Below are 21394 nucleotides of genomic sequence, written 5' to 3'. Positions count from 1 at the left end.
CATCTTGAACCTGCAGAGATGATCAAGCCAAAAAACAAAAGCACCTCGGTCTGTAGTGTTAGACCATCCATTTACATGAGAGGAATAAATTTGTGTCTTGTTTAAGCCACTGTTGTTTGGTATCTCAGTAAAATGCACCGATATCAATATCCTGTAATACTATAGGTATTTAAAAGAATAACTGTGGGGCCTGGTGCTGTGGCGTAGTGGGCTAAGCCTCCGCCTGCAACACCAGCATCTCCTATGGGGGCAGATTCATGTTCTGGCTGCTCCTCTTCCTATCCAGCTCTCTGCTATGGCCCGGGAAAGAAGTGGAAAATGGCCCAAGTGCTTGGGCCCCTGCACCGATGTGGGAGGCTCAGAAAAAGTTCCTGGCCGCTGGATTCAGGTCAGCCCAGCTCCAGCCATTGTGCCATTTGGGGAGTGAACCAGCAGGCAAAAGACCTTTCTCTCTGTGTCTCCCTCTCAATGTATGTAACTCTACCTCTCAAATAAAATAAATAAATCTGTTCCTAAAAGGTTTAACAGTGAGAAAAATAAATGGATACAGAAATTGGCACACAATGTCCATCTCATTGTCCTTCCATATCTCTTCACAGTGTAAATGCTAGAAATATTCAAAAAAAAAAAAGGCCCCCAAATTTTCCAGAATCCTCAGAAAACAAATATGGACCATCCTGTGTGCTTGTGCAAGATTTTAGATGTTAAGGCCAAAAGTATAGCAGGCGCATGATTTTTGCTGCTTCTGCTGCTTTTATTGATGTTACCATTCAGTGCTTTTGCTTTCTTTTTCATTTTTTCTGCAGCAACAGAAGTTCTGGGTGCTATTCCCAAATTGTATCTTTTAAGATAGGATGTAGGTTGATCTTTTTACTGACACTGATGGAGTAGGTCACAGCAGGAGAAGGGGCAGCCTCCTGACTGAACTTTTGAATGTAGCAGCAACACTGTAATTCAAGAATCAGTGTCTTCTCCGGCACAGGAAAAGAAACATGCCTATTGGTTGCCAGGCTGTGATATAGATACTTCATGCATTTGTTCCTGAAAAATCTACCCAAATTCTGTTTCTTTAGCTCCTCCCAACAAGTCTGTAAGCTTTTATTACACAGTGATAAATCTCTATCTCTTAAATACTTAGAAAGGACTATACTCTGTAAATAAAACTCTGCAAATCAGACGGCAATGCCAAAATAACTAGAAGGTGGGAACTGCCATCAAATGAGATAGGAGGATGTTTTTAGGAGAAAGACAAAGCATTTGATCTGTAGAGGTTAAATCACATTTTTCTATTAAACTTTTAAGTGGAAATGCCAATTAGCAGTTTGACCTGGAAATATGAAATCTCAGGTATCCTGTGTATAAATTGCACTTAGAACCATGAGATGGGTGATGTCACTGAGAGTGAATATAAGTAAACAAAAGGCAAGGTTCATGAACCTGATAGCTCTCCAAAGTAAAAGACTAATGAGGAAGAATCAACAACACACAGTAATGAGGCCAATGAGGTGAGCAGAACACTAGCTGAATGGTGTCCTGGAACATAAGAGAAGAAAATATTTCAAGGAGGTAAAGGTCAACGATGTGGAATGTACATATGTCAAAGCAATGAGGACTGAGAGCTGGTGGCCGGCTTCACAGATAAAAAACCAGAAATAGGATTGATATAACTTATCGATGTTTCGGGTACAATATTCATGAAGAAGAAACAAGGATCTAAGCCTGGAGAGAGTAAAAAGTAAGTGTGAAAGACTCTGGAAAGATAGTTAAAAATGCAAACAGGTAGCACACAGGTCACAGTACCAGCACTAACCGTAGTAACAGAAATTCACGGAGAAAAGGGCAAGCACAGGGCCACAGCCCTACGTTAGTCATTGTTTTCATGGTGTATGTTTCATTAAATTTGAACAAAAACGCTTAGCTTAATCATGTCGTTATTCTGCTTAAAAATGCTTAGAATTAAATAATTAACTTAAGCTTCAGAACGGCCTGGTTCATAAGAGCCTGACCCCTACCTGACTCTTCTGCTTCATCTTGCTGTTCAATCCCATCAGCAAGGAAGCCTAAGCTCCCCACAGCTCCTCTGAGCAGTCATTCGTGCTGTCATTGTGTGCCTCCCTCATCTTCCACAAGAATTGCCTGCACAAGCCTGCTCCTTCCTTCAGGACTCGACTCAGATGGCCCCTCCACTAAGCCTTTTCTTCTGTTTTACCACTTTATCTCAGGGCTTGGTTTCCATCTCAGATGCTAGCAGATCATTACTAACCACTATTACCATCATTTATCTACTTCTATCTCCTTCACTAGTCTGCAAGCCACATGAGAGCAAGGAGCATGAGAAGAGTACCTTCCACAGAATATAGTAGGCACCAGTAACTAATGCTAAATGAATGAGTAAATGCATACAGATCATTGAATGACTGTAGAATCTGTCTCACAGTATTAGTTTTTCAATGATTTCCTTTTTTTGCATATTACTCACTTTCATTATACTTCATAAACATCTTAAATCATATCTATTATTTTGAAATGTACAAAAAGTTATCAAGGGCAGGCATGTGATGCAGCAGGCACATCACCACTTGGGATGCCCACATCTCATGTTGGAGTGCCTAGGTTCAATCCCAGCTATGCTCCTGATAATGTGCTTCTGGGAGGCAGAAGATGATGTCTCAAGTATTGAGGTCCCTGCCACCCACACGAAAGATGTGGATTAAGTGCCTGTCACCCCTCTCCCTTTCTCTCTCTCTTCTTCTGCCTTTTGCATAAGCAAAATTAAAAAGGAAAATGAAAAAGTTACTTGATCTGAACAAAGCACTCTTTATTAGAAGGAATGTAAACCTACTTGTTGAAGCAGTAAAGGAAAAGGACCCAAGGAATTCTCTTGCATTGAACAAGGAATAGGTGCCCATCTTCTCTTGGCTCGTCGGAGGACAGTTTCTTTAGTGTGTCTTTTCTTCAAGACCTGAATTCAGAGAATGAAACAGTAAGTCAACAGAAGTATCATTTTTTACTTTGGTATAAAATAGTGGACAGCCCATTACACTAACCTTTCCTTCTTAGAAATTTCCATGCTGCAGCTAAGCCAGTTAATAAAGTCTTTTTTCATCAAAAGTGCAGGAAAGAATGTACCTAGATTTTAAAGGTTTTGTAAACTAGAGAATTTCCTTTTGTATACCTTTCTAGTACTGACCTTACATTGAAGTTAGAAAAATTAATCTCTCTAATAGTAGTTCCTCTTGCCCTGTCCAAACTAAGGACAGAAAATATACAGCCCTTACATATTCTTGGTGCTAAAAATTCATGTTCTAAGGTAAGAAATGGGAAGAAATGCAAATCATTTACTGCCCTTGATCTATGTGCCTTGTCTAATATTTTAGGTGGCAGCCAGCACTGGCTCTGTGATTACTTTAATTTAAATTTAATGAATTTAATAGATTTAATAAATCTGACAACTAAATGAGTTAGAAGTTCTATACTTAGTTGCATCAGCCATATGCCAAGTCCTTGGTAGCCATTAATAATGAGCTACCATATTGAACAGTGAAAATTATAAAACATTTTTATCATTGCAAAGTGTTCTTTTGAACTCTTTATTGAAGACTATCTCATTTCATGGTGTAGTAAGGGAGATTTCATGAGAACTAAATAATAAATAATTCTATTAACACTTTAGGAAGGTGCTAATCAGTCATTTTAAATTAGCTTTATTGTTAATAGTTAGCATAGATTAGGTGTGATCCAGTCTAAATCCTTAATCATTCAGTGACTATTTTCATAACCATTTGCCTTCCTAATAAAATATTTCCAGTAGTACAAAATTCTGAATGCTATAATAGAAGAATAAGCAAACTGACACTGGTACATAAAAGCCATTAATTAGAATTTATAGGTACAACAATAGATTTAGCAAAGGACAAGTGAAGCCCGTGTTTGACAATATTAAGATTAAAAAAGACATGGAGAAAAGAAAATTGGGATATAGGTAGACAGGAGAAAAGGGAAAGCAGCAGGGGAGAGGAGGGCATTCCCTAATTACTCTTTGTTCCTCACTGCAATTTTCAAATAGAGTATTTTAATAAAAACTGAAGATGTCTGAAAATATACGATGTACTTTGAATACCTTCTTCTGATGTTCTAGGAGCACAGTAATCTCTTTCTGTATCCCCGTCTTTATGTCAGAAAGCCATATGGTGAATGATCTTTTCTCATCAGACAGCATCATAGCTCTGACTGTGTACACCGACCCATCATCCAGAACTCTGAAATCAGGATCACTTGACTGGATAAGGTCTGCAGACCTGAGGCACTCTTTGAAATTAACTGTAAGAAAAATTTCCATATTGTAAGGTAAATGCTCCCACACACAAAATGTTACAAGAATTTCTATAAGCCTCTGAAAATCATGAAGTGGCATGAAATAAACCACTTTGTATATATTCTTCTAAAGCTTAAAATCATAGAATAAATAAAATGCTTTTATATGTAATGATTGATATAATTAGAACATTTAATCTAGAATTTACTGCAGAATTATAAAAAGTAGAAACATAATTTAAAATTATCTTGAATTATGTTATTAATAAGTAGATTCTGGTTAATTCCAAAAGTAAAAATAAAATACCATCCTATTTCCAGCCTTGGTAAACTAAATTTCTGGGTGTTTTTTTTTTTTAATAAAAATTTGTTTAAAACTTCTCACCTCTGCCGACTATTTTGTCTGCCTCCAGTTGAGAAGGTACATTAAATACCACCTTTTTGCAGGCCTCACCAGAAAAACTGAAGACCTAGAATAATAATAATATTAATAATATTAATACAATGTAGAATAAAGAACAAAGACCACATGATCACCCCAATGGATGCAAAACAGGTGATTCACAGCACACTCATTGTGCTGTAAAAACTCTCAAAAATCTAGGACCAGAAGGGAACTTAATCAACTTGATAAAAGACATCTATGAAAAACTTCCAACTCACTTCATACTTAATAGAGAAAGACTGAATATTTTTCTCTAACATTGGGAACAAAACAATGATATGTGCTTTCACCACTTCCATCCAACAGCACACTAGAATTTCTATCCAAAGCAACTATACAAAAAGATAAAATAAAAGGCATTCAAGAAGAAGTAAAATTTTCTCTATTCACAAATAATACAGAAAAGCATAAGGAATACACTTTGAAAAGTACCAAAGACAAATAAATGAGCTCAGCAAAGCTACAAGATACAAGATCAACAGATAAAATTTAAGTGCCCCTGTATACTAGCAAAGAAAAATCTGAAAACAAAATTAAGCCCACTCCGTTCACAATGGTACTGAGAATAAAATACTGGGGGACAAACTTAGTGAAAGAAGTATGAGATTTATACCCTAAAACCATATACAATTATACCGTAGAACCATAAAACATAAAGACAAGATTTATACCCTAAAACCACAAAACATAAAGAAATTTTAAAAGACCCAAATAAATGGAGAGAGAATCCATCACCATTAATCAGAAGACATATTCATCTATAATTTCAATACAATCCTAGCTAACTTTTATGAGGAAATTAGCAGTCCTAATAGAAATTTAAAATATCCAAATATACCAAAAAAAAACTAATTTCCCAAATTCAAAATTTACTACAGAGCCACAATAATCAACAGTATCAGTAGCATAAGGATACATAGATAGATATACCTGTAGATACATCTATAGATACATACATAGTTTATATACAGATACATAAATAGATACCTATATAGATATATAGATACATCTACAGATACATATATGGATACATATATAGATATATATATATGGATACATATATGGATACATATGATAAATGAAACAGAACTGACATCCCAGAAACAAGTCTTTAAATTAATGGTTGGCTGCCAAAAGTTTAAGAAAAGAAATAAATTTTTGACAAATTGTATTGAGACAATCAGAAATTATCACACAGAAAAGTCAATATGGACCCCTAATTAACACCATACTTAAAAAATTAACTCAAAGTGGTTCACAAATCTAAATGTAAAAACTTAAAGTATTTCAGGGAAAATCTAAGAGTAAATTTTCATTATCTTTGATTAGGCAATGATTTCTTGAGTATGATACCAAAAAAGCAAGTGATAAAGAAAAATTAATAAGCAGGAGCTAATCTATATTTTATACTTTTACTCTTCAAAGGATATTATAGAGGAAAGAACTGCCACTTTGACTATGGCCTTGTCTAAATAAGATCGGAGTTGGCGAACTCAAGAGGCTTCCATAGCCTTGGCAGCTCATGACAAGAGCCTCGGGTGATTACTGACGTCATAAATAAGAGTGTCAATTGTTAAATCAACAACAGGAGTCACTGTGCACTTACTCCCCATGTAGGATCTCTGTCCTTAACGTTTTGTACTATGTGAATTACAGTATAACTAGTACTCAAACAGTACTTTATACTTTGTGTTTCTGTGTGGGTGCAAACTGTTGAAATCTTTACTTACTGTATACTAAATTGATCTTCTGTATATAAAGATAATTGAAAATGAATCTTGATGTGAATGGGATGGGAGACGGAGTGGGAGATGGGATGGCTGTGGGTGGGAGGGTGGTTTTGGGGGGAAAAAGCAGTTATAATCCAAAAGTTGTACTTTGGGAATTTATATTTATTAAATAAAAGTTTAAAAAGGATATTATAAAGAAAGTAATATATAACCCAAAGAATGAGAGATAATATTTTCAAATCATGTAATAATAACTGGTTTGTATCCAAAATGCATAAAAATCTCTTATAACTCAACAATAAAAAGACAAATAAACAAAAAGTGAGAAAAAAATTTGAATAGATATGATCCAAAGATATACACATGGCCAATAAGCAATTAGAAGGATATCTGCTATCATTAGGCATTGCAGGCAAACCTAAAGCACAATGACATGCCTTCTGGGATGGCTAAAATACATGGGGTGAAATAACAAGGTGTAGATGAGAATGTAGAAAAACTGGAACATCTAGTGCATTACTGGAAGAAATGTGGGGCAGACACTTGAAAAGCAATTTTATTGTTTTTATTTTATTGTGTACAATTTTATTGTTTTTATTTTATTGTATACAGTTGCTGGATCACTGCTGGGAGAGTTGCATGAAGCTCCTAGCTCCTGGCTTTGGTCTGGAAGAGCCCTGACCATTGTGCTTATTTGGGGAGTGAGCTCTCGCTCTCACTCTCGCTCTTTCTCCCTTTCTCTCTCTGCCTTTCCCTCTCTGTAACTCTGCCTTTCAGATAAATAAATAAATCTTTACAAAAAGGGGGAGGGTAAACAATTCAAGAAATCTGCCAATTTGAAAAGGAGTAAAAATAAGCCTTAAAAAATAAATAAATAAATAAATAAGCAGGCAATTTTAAAGCAGCTATATTACTTGTGCTCTACTAATATTGTCGCCAAGCAAAAGTTATCAACTTAGAGGGACAAATGAATGATTTTCTTCAACAATGCACCCATCAGTCCTAATAGGCTTTATTTTTGAATCTCAAAAGAAAAATGTGTCTAACATATTCTAATCACAACCTTTGTTAACTTATCTAAATTATGAAATATTTAAATCAAATATAGCATGATGTAATAATGCCCATGAATTCATTCAGGTCTTCTGCTTCATTGTTTCATCAAAATCTGCTAGAGTCTATAAAGTTACAAGTCAGAGTCTAGTTACTAGTATAACTAGAGTCCTACACTCTATTCCATTTCCATGTTCTCTAGGAGAGGAGTTCCTTCTGACGTTGGATTTTTCCTCCCTTTGTCAACGTTCCTAGTTCCATTGCGTACACATGTGTGCAGCTGCAAGGTGTGCACCTGCAACAGAATGCCATGCTCTCTGAGGGCCTACATTTAGTCCCATCAGCTATTGCAAAGTGGCTCTCCAAGGTGCTATCCCTATTCATGTCCCCAGAGTACTTAACCTGTTTCTCATAGTCTTTCAACTGATTTTATGACTTTTAAAGTGTTGTTTTTCTAAAAACTGCTATTTTCATTGATATTTTCTGAATTTCTAGTTTGATCATTTTGTGTGTATTTTGTCATTCATCTTATGTCCACTCTTGTCCTTTAGTCATCTATTAAGTTTGTTTATTTTTCATTTATTTCACTTCATTTCATCTCATTTTTATTTGTAGATTTATGTGGTTTGCATCTTCACTCATCTTGTGGTGTCTTTCAGTAAACAGAGTGCTTGAATTTTTAAATAGTCAACTTTATTATTCATTTCCTGTGATTTTTTTCAAGGTAGTCAATTTCATTAATCATTGTACTTGCATTGTTATCTGCTACCTGAAGTCCTCCTCTACCCTGTCATAAATATATTATCCAATATTTTTTTTAAATTGCAAAATTATTTAACATTCAACTTTTATCCACTTGGAGTGCATTTTGTGTATAATTCATTTTAGATACCTAATCTCCTCTTTGTCATATAGATAGTGAATTGATCCAGAATCATTGTAATTACTCTTCCTATGTTAATAGATTATGCATGGCTCCATAAATACAGAATCAGTTCCTGGGCTCTCAGTACTATTTTCTCAGTATATGTGTTTATTCATTTCTATACTATCTAGATTTTCCTTTCATGAACATGATTCATTCTCCATTTGCTTATGATTAATTTTGCTTTCATAAAGCTTTATAATTTTTTATATAAAGGTCCTTCCTGCTTTGTGTTCAATTTAGATATAGTAATGTTTTATTATTATAATGAATGGTACTCCTCTGAAATTTTCTAAGTGTTGATAGTTTAGAGAAATCATTTTTTTGTTGTTGTTGTGTTTTTTTTTTTTTTTTTATTTTGACAGGCAGAGTTAGAGAGAGAGAGACAGAGAGAAAGGTCTTCCTTCTGTTGATTCATACCCAAATGGCCGCTATGGCCTACGCTGCGCTGATCCAAAGCCAGGAGCCAGGTGCTTCCTCCTAGTCTCCCATGCGGGTGCAGGGCCCAAGCACTTGGGCCATCCTCCACTGCCTTCCCAGGCCACAGCAGAGAGCTGGACTGGAAGAGGAGCAACTGGGACAGGACAGGCACCCCAACCGGGACTAGAACCCGGAGTGCCAGCACCACAGGCGGAGGATTAGCCTAGTGAGCCGCGGCGCTGGCCAGAGAAATCATTTTAAAATACTGATTTTATATACAGGTAGCTTGCTGACTTTTTTGTTGTTGTTGTTCTAGTAGTTTGTCAATAGGTAGTGTTGGAACTTACATGTAGCTAATTTATAGCCAGAAAAATGGCAATTTAATTTCTTATTCTATAACTCATTGATTTCTGCTATCCTAATTTTTATTTTATGTACTTTTTAGGACCTTTGATAAAGGATTGAAGATAAAAAGCTATAGTGACCATAGTGAATTTGTTTGGAAATTTAAACAGAATGCCTTTACCACTTCACCATTTCTTTTTTCTTTTTTTCTCTTTTTAAAGATTTATTTATTTACTTGAAAGTCAGAGTTACACAGCAATTGGAGGAGAGGCAGAGGCAGAGGCAGAGGCAGAGGCAGAGGCAGAGGCAGAGGCAGAGGCAGAGGCAGAGGGAGAGGGAGAGGGAGAGGGAGAGGGAGAGGGAGAGGGAGAGATCCTCCATCTACTGGTTCACTCCCCAGTTGGCCACAATGGCAGGAGCTGCTCGGATCTGAAGTCAGGAGCCAGGAGCTCCCCCCACCCCCCACCCCCGGTCTCCCACATGGGTGCAGGGGCCCAAGGACTCGGGCCATCTTCCACTGCCTTCCCAGGCCATAGCAGAGAGCTGGATGGGAACTGGAGCAGCCAGGACTCAAACTGGCACACATATGGGATGCTGGCACCACAGGAAGGGGCTTTAACCTGCTGGCCACAGCACCGGCCCCACCACTTCACCATTTCTTATGAAATTTTTTCTTTTTTATTATATTCATACATTCATTCATGCAGTTTTGTCGTGTATGCCTCATCAGATTAAGAAAGCTCATTCCCTATATTCCTAGTTTGCTAAGGATTTTTATGCATGTTTTTCATATATGATCTCTATAAGTGAGATTAAGTTACTATTTTCCAACTTCATGTAATCCTTACAAAATGAGTTAAGGTTTTTTTCTGTTCCTTGAAACAATTCATATAAGGCAGAGATTATCTGTTCCATATAACTTGGAAAAATTCACCTACTACATATCTTGGTCTTGTGGTTATGAAGGAGTGTATGTGCAGATATTTTGCTTCTAATTCAATGTTGTTGATGGCCACAGATCTACTTAGATTCTGAATACTTCCTCAAGTCAAGGTTGGCAATTTGTGTTTTTCTGGAAATTGCCCATTATGTCTGAGTTTTCACATTCATTGGAATAATATATTAATATCTTATTTTTATCATCTGTGTCTTTTTATTGCAAAAGTTCTTTTATCTATACCTTCCTACTTTTTGTGTGACCAACATAACATGATTTGTCCATATTTACAAAAAACAACTTTTGGTTTTGTTGATTCTTTTAATTGCTTATTTCTTTTTTAAATGTTCTTTGCAAAATACATTATAAATATGAAAGATCTCACATAATATATATATATATTTTAATTATTAAAAAAATTAACCCTATGGTATTCACATTCAAGGTTAAAAAATAGAACACTGCTAACAATCTCAAAGTCCCTGTATATTCAAGTCCATCTCCTCAGTTGCATGTGCTTCCCTCTTTCACTGCCCCAAACTCCAGTAACCACTGGTGAAGGATTTTTGTGTTTGTCATTTATTTACCTGCCTTTGTTTAATTTTATTCTATGTGTACATGTTTTTAAACCTAAAGAATTATAGTGATAATCTAAGTTATAGAAGAATCCCTTTTAATGGAGAACTTCAGGGCAATATTAAATATCTGATTAATAAAACCTAGGGTTAAAAGCAACTTTATACTAAAATGTAACAAGTTAAGTTTTAAAATATAATACAAAGTATAGCATACTGTAGCAAAGGAGACAAAATTTTTCCTTTCACTTGATAGTAATATATAAATTTTATTAATTGTGTGATTGAAATACTATCAGAAAAAAGTATTAAATTCTGATAGAAAAACTGAATATGAAAGGAAGAGTGAAAATTTAAAATGCAGTTTTTGCACTTTTGTGTTTTTCAGTTGTGTGAATTTTTTATCTATTGTATGTATTTATAAGTCAGAATTGGAGAGAGGGAGAGACAGAGAGAAAGTGTTCCATCCAACGGTTCACTCCCCCAAATGGCCACAAGAGCCGGGGCTGGGCCAGAAGCCAGGAACTTCCTCCAGGTCTCCCACATGGGTGCAGGGGCCCAAGCATTTGGGCCATTCTCCACTGCTTTCCCAGGCACATTAGCAGGGAGCTGAATCAGAAGTGGTACAGCAGGGACATGAACCTGCATCCATATGGGAAGCTGGCGCTGCAGATGGTGGCTTAACCCCTGCACCACAGCACTGCCCCCAGTTACATGAACTGAATACACAAACCAAGCTTTCAAAATAATATCCTTTTTCAATAGAGGAAAAAGAAGCTAAACAATGGAAATTTATGGAGTGTCTGAAATTTAAAGCATCTTCTTGACTGACCAAATTACCAAATTTTAATCTTCATTTTCTTCTGGGGACACTGGTCTTCTGAAAAATGGAAATACTGCCTTTCAAATTCTTATCACTTCAAATGTACAAGTGCAAGATTTACAGACAATTCCCATAAATTTCCCTTTAACCAAATTGATTGTAAGATGAGAATTCTGATTAAGTCAAAACTATGAGTAATCTCAGGTTACCACAGATGCCATTTATGGAACTCAACAGCCATGGAGATTTCAATAGGACCAAAAATTGTGCCCAAGTTTACATTCTCATAGCTACTAGGAAGGTGCTGCTGTTATCTATCTGTATCTCAACATATGGGGACATCAGTCTCCTTTTTGAAGGGTAACTGACTATGCATTCATCTAAATATATACTAAAATTTTGACTTTCTTAAGATCCTAACTTTAAAATAAAGTACTCAGGGCCAGCGCTGTAGCACAGCGGGTTAACACCCTGGCCTGAAGCTCCGGCATCCCACATGCCGGTTCGAGTCCCAGCTGCTCCACTTCCAATCCAGCTCTCTGCTATGGCCTGGGAAAGCAGTAGAAGATAGCCCAAGTCCTTGGGTCCCTGCATCCATGTGGGAGACCCAGAAGAAGCTCCTAGCTCCTGGCTCCGGCCATTGTGGCCAATTAGGGAATGAAATGGAAGACCTCTCTCTCTCTCTGCCTCTGCCTCTCCTCTCTCTGTGTAACTCTGACTTTCAAATAAATAAATAAATCTTAAAAAATAAAAATAAAAAAGTACTCCTCACTTCCTTTATTTGCCTTAACCTTTCTTTTTCACTAATATAAAAGTTGATAGAAATTTTTTATCTCCCTTTTATTTTAAAAAGATTAATATGTTGGAGTCTGTGTTTGGCAGAGTAGTTAAGACAAAGATTAGAAACTCTGCCTCATATCAGAGAGCCTGGGTTCAAGTCTGAGTTCCAGCTTCTGGTTCCATCTTCCTGCTAACCCAGATTCTAGGAGGCACTAAGCAATGGCACCAGTGGTTGGGTCCCTGGGCCATTCGTGTGGGAGACCTGGATTGAGTTCCTGGCTCTCGGCTTTCGCCTAGCCCAGCCCTAGCTGTTGCAGGCATTGGGGAAGTGAGCCAGCTGATGGAGTGCTCCTTCTCTGTTTCTCAAAAAAAAAAAAAAAAAAAAAGTCAAATGTTGTCAAGAACAACAAAAATGTTTCAGTTAAGGAGTCATATTACTCTGATGTTGCAAAACCTGAAAAGACAGAAGGCATGTTTGTTGACATAAGTTGTAGAGACACTCCACACAAAGTCACTCCAAAAAGTTTTTTAGGAGAAAAGAAGAATTAAAAGATATGTTTTCTTTGATACGAACACATTTTTGAAATCCATGGATAGTTTTCTTTCACAATACACCTTTTCCACAGGCTTTTTGATGTACCCTGGTATACTCCAAAGGAAAAAGTACAGAATCTGTGAGGGAAAGGTTATTCTAAATATTGTGTTTTAGTTCTTTGTTAGAAAAACCTTTTAGCAAAATGATAGATTGTGTCCCAGTATGTACCTTTTATCATCTATAAGGAATAACAGGATTCCCAAGGTGGATTTGATATGGAGAACAATGCTAAACACACACTAAAAAGGAATCTCATTATTTGTGACAAACAGAAGACAACTGATCTAAAGTCACCATCCCTAACAACTTGTGTTACAATAAAAGAGAACATTTTGGAAGATCCAAAACTTGACAAAGGTGAAGTATTTCTCTTCTGGTTTCCTCCCTTCTCCTCTCCTCTCCTCTCCTCTCCTCTCCTCTCCTCTCCTCTCCTCTCCTCTCTATGGGCTCTGTGTGTGCGTATTACAAAGTGTATTTGATCAAAGTTTACAGTGTGCTTGTGGAAGGGGGCTGAGAAAGAGATGAAAGGGGGAAACTGCATACTTTGGGAACATTCCTAAACTTTTGGGAGGGCTCCAGGGAAGGCCAAGAAGCTCAGCCTCAGATTTGTGTTTGAGATCTGCTTTGAAAAAGGTTTCCCCTTAGAACAAGCACGTGCTTTTGAGAGATCCTTGAAAGTCTCTATAAAATGAGCAATGTTTCTAAAACGCTGTCATTCGTGTTATATTGCAAAGTTGACAGTCCTGTGAATCAGAAGAAAGTAGAAACAAGAGAGTCAGCAGTGGACGGAAATGCAGTGTTTGTAAACCGCGGAATGCAAGTGAAATAAACAAACGCCCAGTGTACACGCTCCACTATCCAAGTTTGCAGAGGAGCCACATATTCCAGACTCGCTGAAATTATTTTCAGAAATAACACCGAGTGTATGCCAAGATCAGAGCTGAAGCCTTCTCTGTTGAGACTCACGGCACCTTCTCGCCTTGCCACACCCCGCACCCCATTTCTCCTGTCTTCCACGCCCTCCCCTGGAGTGAGCAAGAGAAATCTGGAACAGTTTACTCTCCCCATCACCTAATTCCTTCCTAGGAAAAACACAGACACCAATATTCATGCCGTTTGAACATAAAGACAGAAAACGCTCAAACCTAGCACAGGAGGCTACATCATTTTGCAAGCCGCTCCCACTGTGAGAGTCTTTACGTCTGCCTGGATAGTCAGCCAGTCCACGCGATTCTTGGTGCAGTTCCCTGTCCCTGAATACTTGTCTACCTTAAATCAGCGCTACGGATCCGTATTCATCCGTCGCTGATTTAGAGGGAGGGCGCAGCTTGGACCCACCCGCCGCGCTTGGGGCCAGTGGAGCAATAAGAACCCGCAAAGCCAGGGGGGACCCCTCCCAGCGCCGCGCCCCAAGCCCATCCTCCGCTGCGGGTAAGTCGCGGTCCGCGTCTCCTTTCCGTCTGTAGCAAGTGCAACTCCGACCAGATCTGAAACTTCAGTCAAAATTCCTGTTTTTCTCTATAAAGTTCCCGGCTTCTCACAGAGTCTTCCCTAACTTCCACTTCAAGAAGGTCTCATTCTCAGGCGCAGGGTTTCGGGGCGCAAGAGACCTCAGGCTGGGCGCTATGCCCGCGCAGCTCGCCCCCCAGCCCCACTCAATGGGACCCCACCCCTTTATCCCACCCTAACCCTATGGATCAACTTCACCGCAACCTCATTCCCGCACCATGCCAGCGACCCCAGCCCGCACCCGAGCCTTCCCACACTTAGCGCCCCAGGCACCCTCCGCCCCCGGCCAGGTGGCTGGCGGGGGTGAAGGGTTGAGGCGAGCTCCTGATTAACCTTAGGGGAGCAAAGCTGGGAAACTCGTTTTGCAGAGGCAGCCTCATGCCGGGATCTGCTCCGACGGCTCCCCTCACTCCCCTCAGGAACGCCCCCGTCAGAGGTCACTGCGACCCCGGCCGAAGACGGTGAGGGCAACTCCTTGACCCTCACCCCAGGTCCCAGACATGCTCGCTCTGGGATCCTGAATTTCTGGCCAACAAACTTTCTCCCTCTTCACGCAAAGTGTCCCCAATTCCCTCTTCCAGCCCAGCCTTGAGACCCCTGACAGGAGCGGGACGACCGCGGAGACGCCCGCCCCCTCGCCCGGAAGCCAGAATTCAATCAATCCGGGTGTCCCCCCAAAAAATCTGAAATTTCCCTCTTCACCCCTCCAGGCCCGAAACCTGGGACTCGCACTCACCCCGCAGGATGAAGCTGAACCCCTCGAGGCCACCTTGGTTCGCTGCACTCCTGACCGCTTCCCGGCAGGGGCCAGGGCGCACCCAGCCCTTCCCACCCCAGCTCCCGCAGTCGCGCTCCCTGGCTCACCAAGAGGGGCAGCAGCAGCTGCCTGCAGAAGGCTCCGCGCAGGGGGCTCCGCGGCCCGGCGGCGGCCATCGGGGCGCGGGCAGGAGATGGAGAACGCGGGCGTTCGGAGAGGAGACCGACCGCGAGAGGTGCGGCAGGTGCTGCTCTCTCTGCTGTTTGCCTTGACGTTGCCTGAACCTCTCTGGCTTGCCTGCCCGCGAGCCTGCTCGCTCCTGACACTGGATTGGACCCAGGAGCCGCCGAGCCGCCCCTCCTTGTTCTTTCTCAAGTTTTATCACCGCTGCAGCGCCTGGGGAGCTGCCTGAGCCTGCCCCTCGCTCCCTGGCGGCTGCCCGGGCTCTTGCTCAGGGGAAAGCGGTCCCGGGCCCACCCTCCCCGCGCGCTCTCCCACGCCCCTCGCCTGCCCAGAGGCGGCGCGGCCGGATCTTCCCGCGGCGTCCCCATCGCTGACGCTGCTCGGCGCATTCCCACCGCAGAACCCAAACCCGCCCGCAGCGTTCCCTGCCCCAACAGGCGCCCTCCTGGGTGCCAGGAACAGCCTCGTGATTGGATCAGAGGAACCTCCCTTCCACTCCTGAACGAATTCTGGACGATGTATTTAGGTTGAAACAAAATACATACATTCTCTCCAGCTTTGACTAATATGACCACAGAAGGAAAAGTATCCCGCGGCAGGAATAAACTGACATTTGGTGGGCTACAAATTAAAGCCATGCAAAATAATTCCGATCTGACCCTTTTATACACTCCTAATCGAGTGATTAACCCCAGAGCTGTATTTAATGCTGATTTGGTGGCATTACATAAGTCTTCCAAGAATTTGTTCCTGAATATAAATTAATTGGTTTAATACTCACATGGTAATTGTACTAAGATAATATTTCTCAATTTTTTTTTAATTTATTTGACAGGTAGAGTCATAGACAGTGAGAGAGAGAGTGAGAAAGGTCTTCCTTCTGTTGGTTCACCCCCAAATGGCCGCTACGGCCGGCGCTATGCCGGTCAGAAGTCAGGAGCCAGGTGCTTCCTCCTGGTCTCCAATGCGGATGCAGGGCCCAAGCACTTGGGCCATCCTCCACTGCCCTCCTGGGCCAAAGCAGAGAGCTGGAATGGAAGAGGAGCAACCGGGACTAGAACTTGGTGCCACAGGTGGAGGATTAACCAAGTGAGCCACGGCGCTGGCCCCAATATTTCTCAATTTGTAGTCAAAGGAAAATCTGGCCGGCGCCGCGGCTCAATAGGCTAATCCTCCACCTAGCGGCGCCGGCACACTGGGTTCTAGTCCCGGTCGGTGCGCCGGATTCTATCCCGGTTACCCCTCTTCCAGGCCAGCTCTCTGCTGTGGCCAGGGAGTGCAGTGGAGGATGGCCCAAGTCCTTGGGCCCTGCACCCCATGGGAGACTAGGAGAAGTACCTGGCTCCTGCCTTCGGATTAGCGCCGTGCGCCGGCCGCGCCGGCCATTGGAGGGTGAACCAATGGCAAAGGAAGACCTTTCTCTCTGTCTCTCTCTCTCACTGTCCACTCTGCCTGTCAAGTCTAACACTTGGGGCTTTCCTGAAGCTCGGCCTCAGTATCAGTGTTCAGATACTCTCAGCTTCCCAGTCCTACCTCTGAGATACCCAAGGTACCCCTTTGTGGAAGGCTGTGTGGAAGAGCCCTATGTTCTAGGAGAAAACTCTCCAGACTCCAAACTCTCCAGACTCCAAACCTTTGCACATGATCTCAGGGAAGGGGTCTCAGAGCATCCTCTCGGCCCTTGACAGCCTTCAGAAACAAAGTGGAATCTGCTTTCCTGGATCATGGATGAGGACTGGAGAAGCTAACACCTATCTCCCAATCTCTCTGAGCATAGGGTTGAAGAATCACAGTTAAGAGCTGAGTGTTAGGGCCAGCACTGTGGCACAGTTGTTTAAAGCCCTGGCCTAAAGTGCCAGCATCTCATATGGGCACTGGTTCCAGTCCCTGTTGCTCCACTTCTGATCCAGCTCCCTGCTAGTGTGCCTGGGAAAGCAGCAAAAGATGGCCCAAGTCCCTGGGCCCCTGCACCTGCGTAGGAGACCCGGAAGAAGCTCTTGGCTCCTGACTTCGGATCGGCTCAGCTCCAGCTATTGTGGCCATTTTGAGAGTGAATCAGCAGATGGAAGACTTCACTCTGTCTCTCCCTCTGTCTGTAACTCTGTCTTTCAAATAAATAATACAAATATTTTTTAAAAAGAAGATTCTTGGTATCTTGACCATCTTATTAAAAAAAAAGAATTGAGTGTTAAGAAGTCCTAGAGGAGGGGCAGGCACTGTGGTGCAGCAGGTTAAAGCCCCAGCCTGTAGTGCCAGCACCTCTTATGGACATCGGTTGGAGTCCTGGTTGCTCCACTTCAGATCCAACTCCCTGCTAATGCTCCTGGGAAAGCAGCAGAGGATGACCCAAGTCCAGGTCCTTGGGCCCCTGCGCCCCTATGGGAGACCCAGAAGCTCCTGGCTCCTGGCTTCGGATTGGTTCAGCTCCAGCAGTTGCAGCCATCTGGGGAGTGAAACTGTGGATGGAAGACCTCTCTCTGTCTTTACCTCTCTCTGTAACTCTGTCTTTCAAATAAATAAAACAAGTCTTTAAAAAAAATAATAAAAGAAATCCTAGAAGAGAGGATCTATCTCCTGTGAAGAATCCAAGATGCTTGACCTAAGAATAGAGTAATGGGGAATGGTCAAGGCACAGGCAGCAACAAAAGGCCATGAACAGCTCTGGAGAGATTTTTGAGAATGCAACAGGTGTTGTGATGCAGCAGGTTAAGCCCCTGGCTGCAATGCTGGCATCCCATATGGGAATGCCAATTTGTGTGCCAGCTACTCAGCTTCTGATCCAGCTCCCTGATAGTGGACCTAGGAAGGCAGCATAAGATGGCCCAAGTAACTGGGCCCCTGCCACCCATGTGGGAGATTGGGACGGAGCTCCTGGTTCCTGGCTTTCTCAGGGACCAGACCCAGATTTTTCAAAAGTGACAAAGTGGCATGGGAAGCATTTTAAAACCATGCTGAGAAATAGACTTTCATCTTGAAATAATGAAGTCTCGTTCATTCCGTCTGTAAAAAGAATTACTTTCACATAAGTGTCACTTTGAGTAAGTTTGCAGTCATAAGAAACCTGTTCATGCCTTGATATGTCTTTTTCTTGATATTTAGAGAATGAATGGATCTGAATTATTTTTCTTTATTCTAAATATTCTATGATTTCAAATTTATCTTCAGATTAACTAGAGTATGACCTTATTAAAATTATTCTCCAAGTAACTGAGACTACAAACTCTCTCTTCTGGTTGTTTTGGCTGTGCTGCATAGGAAAAGATATTGTTAAGCCTATGGACTGTATGACAATTGCTCTGAGCTTCCATTTATAGCTACTACAAAATAAATGTTCTTTTAATCCATTTCATAAAGACTATAAAGAAAGCATACTGGAGATATTTCAATTCACAAAATTCTAGCTGCAATGTAAACATTAAATAATCACTTAATGTAGTGTTTAGTAACTACTTTGGAATTTCCTATTTTGTTATAGCATGTACTTATCCAACATCAATGCATTAGTCCAAGTCCTAATGAAAAGCAATGCATGTTTAAATTTAGAGAAGATTATTTTTAAGTTTTTTGTTTGTTTTATTTAAAAAGGAGGAGAGAGAGAGAGAGAGAGAGAGAGAGAGAGAGAGATGGACCCATCTGCTAATTCATTCCCCAAACATCCACAATAGCATAACAGCCAGGGCTAAGCCAAGCTAAAGCCAGGATCCCAACTTAACAGCTAGACCAAACATCCATCCCTAGAGAAGAATGTTTAGAGATTGTTGTAATCACTACATAAATGTGACTTGGAGATAAATTACCTACTATTTTATATGTAAATTATAATTTAAATGGAGTTTGGTAAAAATTTATTGAAAATATGAACTAGATACTTCCTATAATAAAATGAATTTGAAATTATCATGAGATCTCACAAAACATCAATGTCCTTTTTTAATAACCTATCCCTCAAACTGCAAGTTTGATTAGAAGTCACTGCTTAAAGAAAACCAGACAAAAATTGCAAAACAATTTAATATTTCCCTTAATTTATATTCTTGGATTGAAGGATAAGAGTAAGAATAAAAAAGGTTCAAAAAGAGAAGTGGTTTTACATGAAAGAACAAAACGTAAGAAAGCCACGTGAATTATAACATTTTTAGCAGTAGAAGGCAAACAAGATAATTAAGAAGAGTTCTCTGCCCCCAGGAAGGATCCTGGTCACAGGAAGGGGAGTTGATCCTAGGAACTGGGAGCTGACCCCTGGCTCACTGAGCCAGGCCACCTTACACAACCGGGCTCCAACAGGTGCAGGCCTAACACACCTACTCATCTCAGTGGATTATAGGGATAGTGGCATGCCAAGTGTGGGTCTCCTCAAGCCCATAAAACTTTGCAAGGCAACTCTGTGGTGTCAGACTTGTAAGCAAAACATGAGCAATTTGAAAAGAAAACTGAGAGATTTATTTGAAGAGTGCTTTATGTGATTCAATATGAATTCTGCCTTGGAATGTTAGCTCAGATGCACTTTCGGAATATTACTATTTAGGATAAATAGCAACCCTGTGACTAGAGACCCTCCACTAACTTCCCAGAGCAGCACCGAGAACAGCCTTTACTTAATTATTCACTGCCAAGGACTGTTGGAGGCTTGGAGATAACAGAAAGTTTCAATCAAGCATGATCTATAAATATCACATTGCTGTCCAGTATGGGAGCCCACCCAGAGGCCCTGTCTGTGCTCTTTCCATTTCCCATCGGGAGCACTCACCTCCAAGCTCTAATTCCACGCTTACAGAAATGCTCCAGATTAAAAAAAAAAAAAAAAAGAGTACCTCACGTCTAGACCAGATGACCCCAAGCCTCCAAAGAAAGACGTTTCCCCTTCCCGCTATTCTGAAGTAAGACCTTACTTCTCATCCTAGGATTAATTTTTCCTCACAATGATTGACAGCGGGATTATCCAGTACTTTTTGGGGAAAACTTATTCCTATCCACAGAGAGGTGGCCTTTCACTACAAGTACAGCAACAAGCATACAAAAGTCTGACCTTTCTATAGATTTATCCAGTCTAAGCAACACCGTGATAATAGTCCAATGCACACAGGGTATGTATGGCTCAGAAAGGTGTCTCTTTACTAGTTAGTGAGTCATGAACTATTACAATGGTTTTACTCTTCTTCCACTAAAATCGTCAGACTCCTTTACAAATATCCTCTTCTGCAAACAGTCCTTGTAAGCAGGGAGGGGCAGTCTCCTTGTGATTTCTCACTGGCCAGGAGGGAATGGTAATTTCCACACAGAAAACAAAACCCCATTGTGTGACTGATAACTTCTTATAGTAACTGAATAAAATCAGTGTAACAGAGCCTTGATGCAGGGTGAATTTTGAGCCCAGCTCATCTTGGAATCAGTCCCTCATTCTCCACTTAGGTTTCCTTCAGAATGAAAATCTCTTTCCACTGGGAGGGGCTGGAGTTCCTCCTGGACATTCCCATGTCCCCAGGAACTCAATGTGCAGAGAGAGCATTGTTCACGATGAAGGTTGCAGGTGTGAGTGGGCTGCTTTCCAGATCTCTTGTGTCATTTATCTCAGCGTCATTCCCTGATTCACTGCTCCATCAGCCTTCTCTTTTCCCAGTTTAGGAAGCCCTTCACTCCATATCAGCCCGAGGAAGTAAGCATATCCAGTTCCAGTGCCTGCCAACTAGCTCTGGAGTAGAGAAGCAGCTCTTCCGTCAGCTTTCAACTGACAGCAAATTATTTAACTCAACATTTGTTCATTTCTTGTTTTCTTCATTAATAGTTGTACGTTGATTGTGTATTCCTCTTGATTTGTCTATTCAGCCTGCTCCGTTTCCCAAGCCCTTATGTCAGTAGATAAGGCGTGGCCTTCCACCAATTAACTGTTTACTGTTCACTGAACACACCCAAAGCCACACAATTGGTTCTGTTCCTGCATTGCTTTCAAGTGTTATATTTGCATTTATTTTTCACTATTCTAATAAGCAGTACTCCACCCTAACA

At 41.0% G+C, this 21394-nt stretch overlaps 1 protein-coding gene across 2 annotated transcripts in view; it reads right to left on the bottom strand.

The window, feature by feature from the left end:
* DSC3 (desmocollin 3) overlaps positions 1-15659 on the bottom strand; it is a 47744-nt gene extending 32085 nt beyond the window's left edge. For both annotated transcript variants that reach the window (XM_008261170.4, XM_008261171.4), the window contains exons 1-4: positions 15316-15659; positions 4700-4784; positions 4121-4320; positions 2843-2962 (exon numbers count right to left, since the gene is read on the bottom strand). In XM_008261170.4, coding sequence (XP_008259392.2) covers positions 2843-2962; positions 4121-4320; positions 4700-4784; positions 15316-15384 — 474 coding nt within the window. In that variant the 5' untranslated portion in view covers positions 15385-15659. The remainder of the gene's footprint in view (positions 1-2842; positions 2963-4120; positions 4321-4699; positions 4785-15315) is intronic.
* Positions 15660-21394: the final 5735 nt, after the last annotated feature.

The sequence above is a fragment of the Oryctolagus cuniculus genome, chromosome 10 (genome assembly GCF_964237555.1).
Source record: "Oryctolagus cuniculus chromosome 10, mOryCun1.1, whole genome shotgun sequence".
Taxonomy (NCBI): Eukaryota; Metazoa; Chordata; class Mammalia; order Lagomorpha; family Leporidae; genus Oryctolagus; species Oryctolagus cuniculus.
Note: the sequence above shows the minus strand (reverse complement) of the source record. Positions and strands in the feature narration are given on the sequence as shown.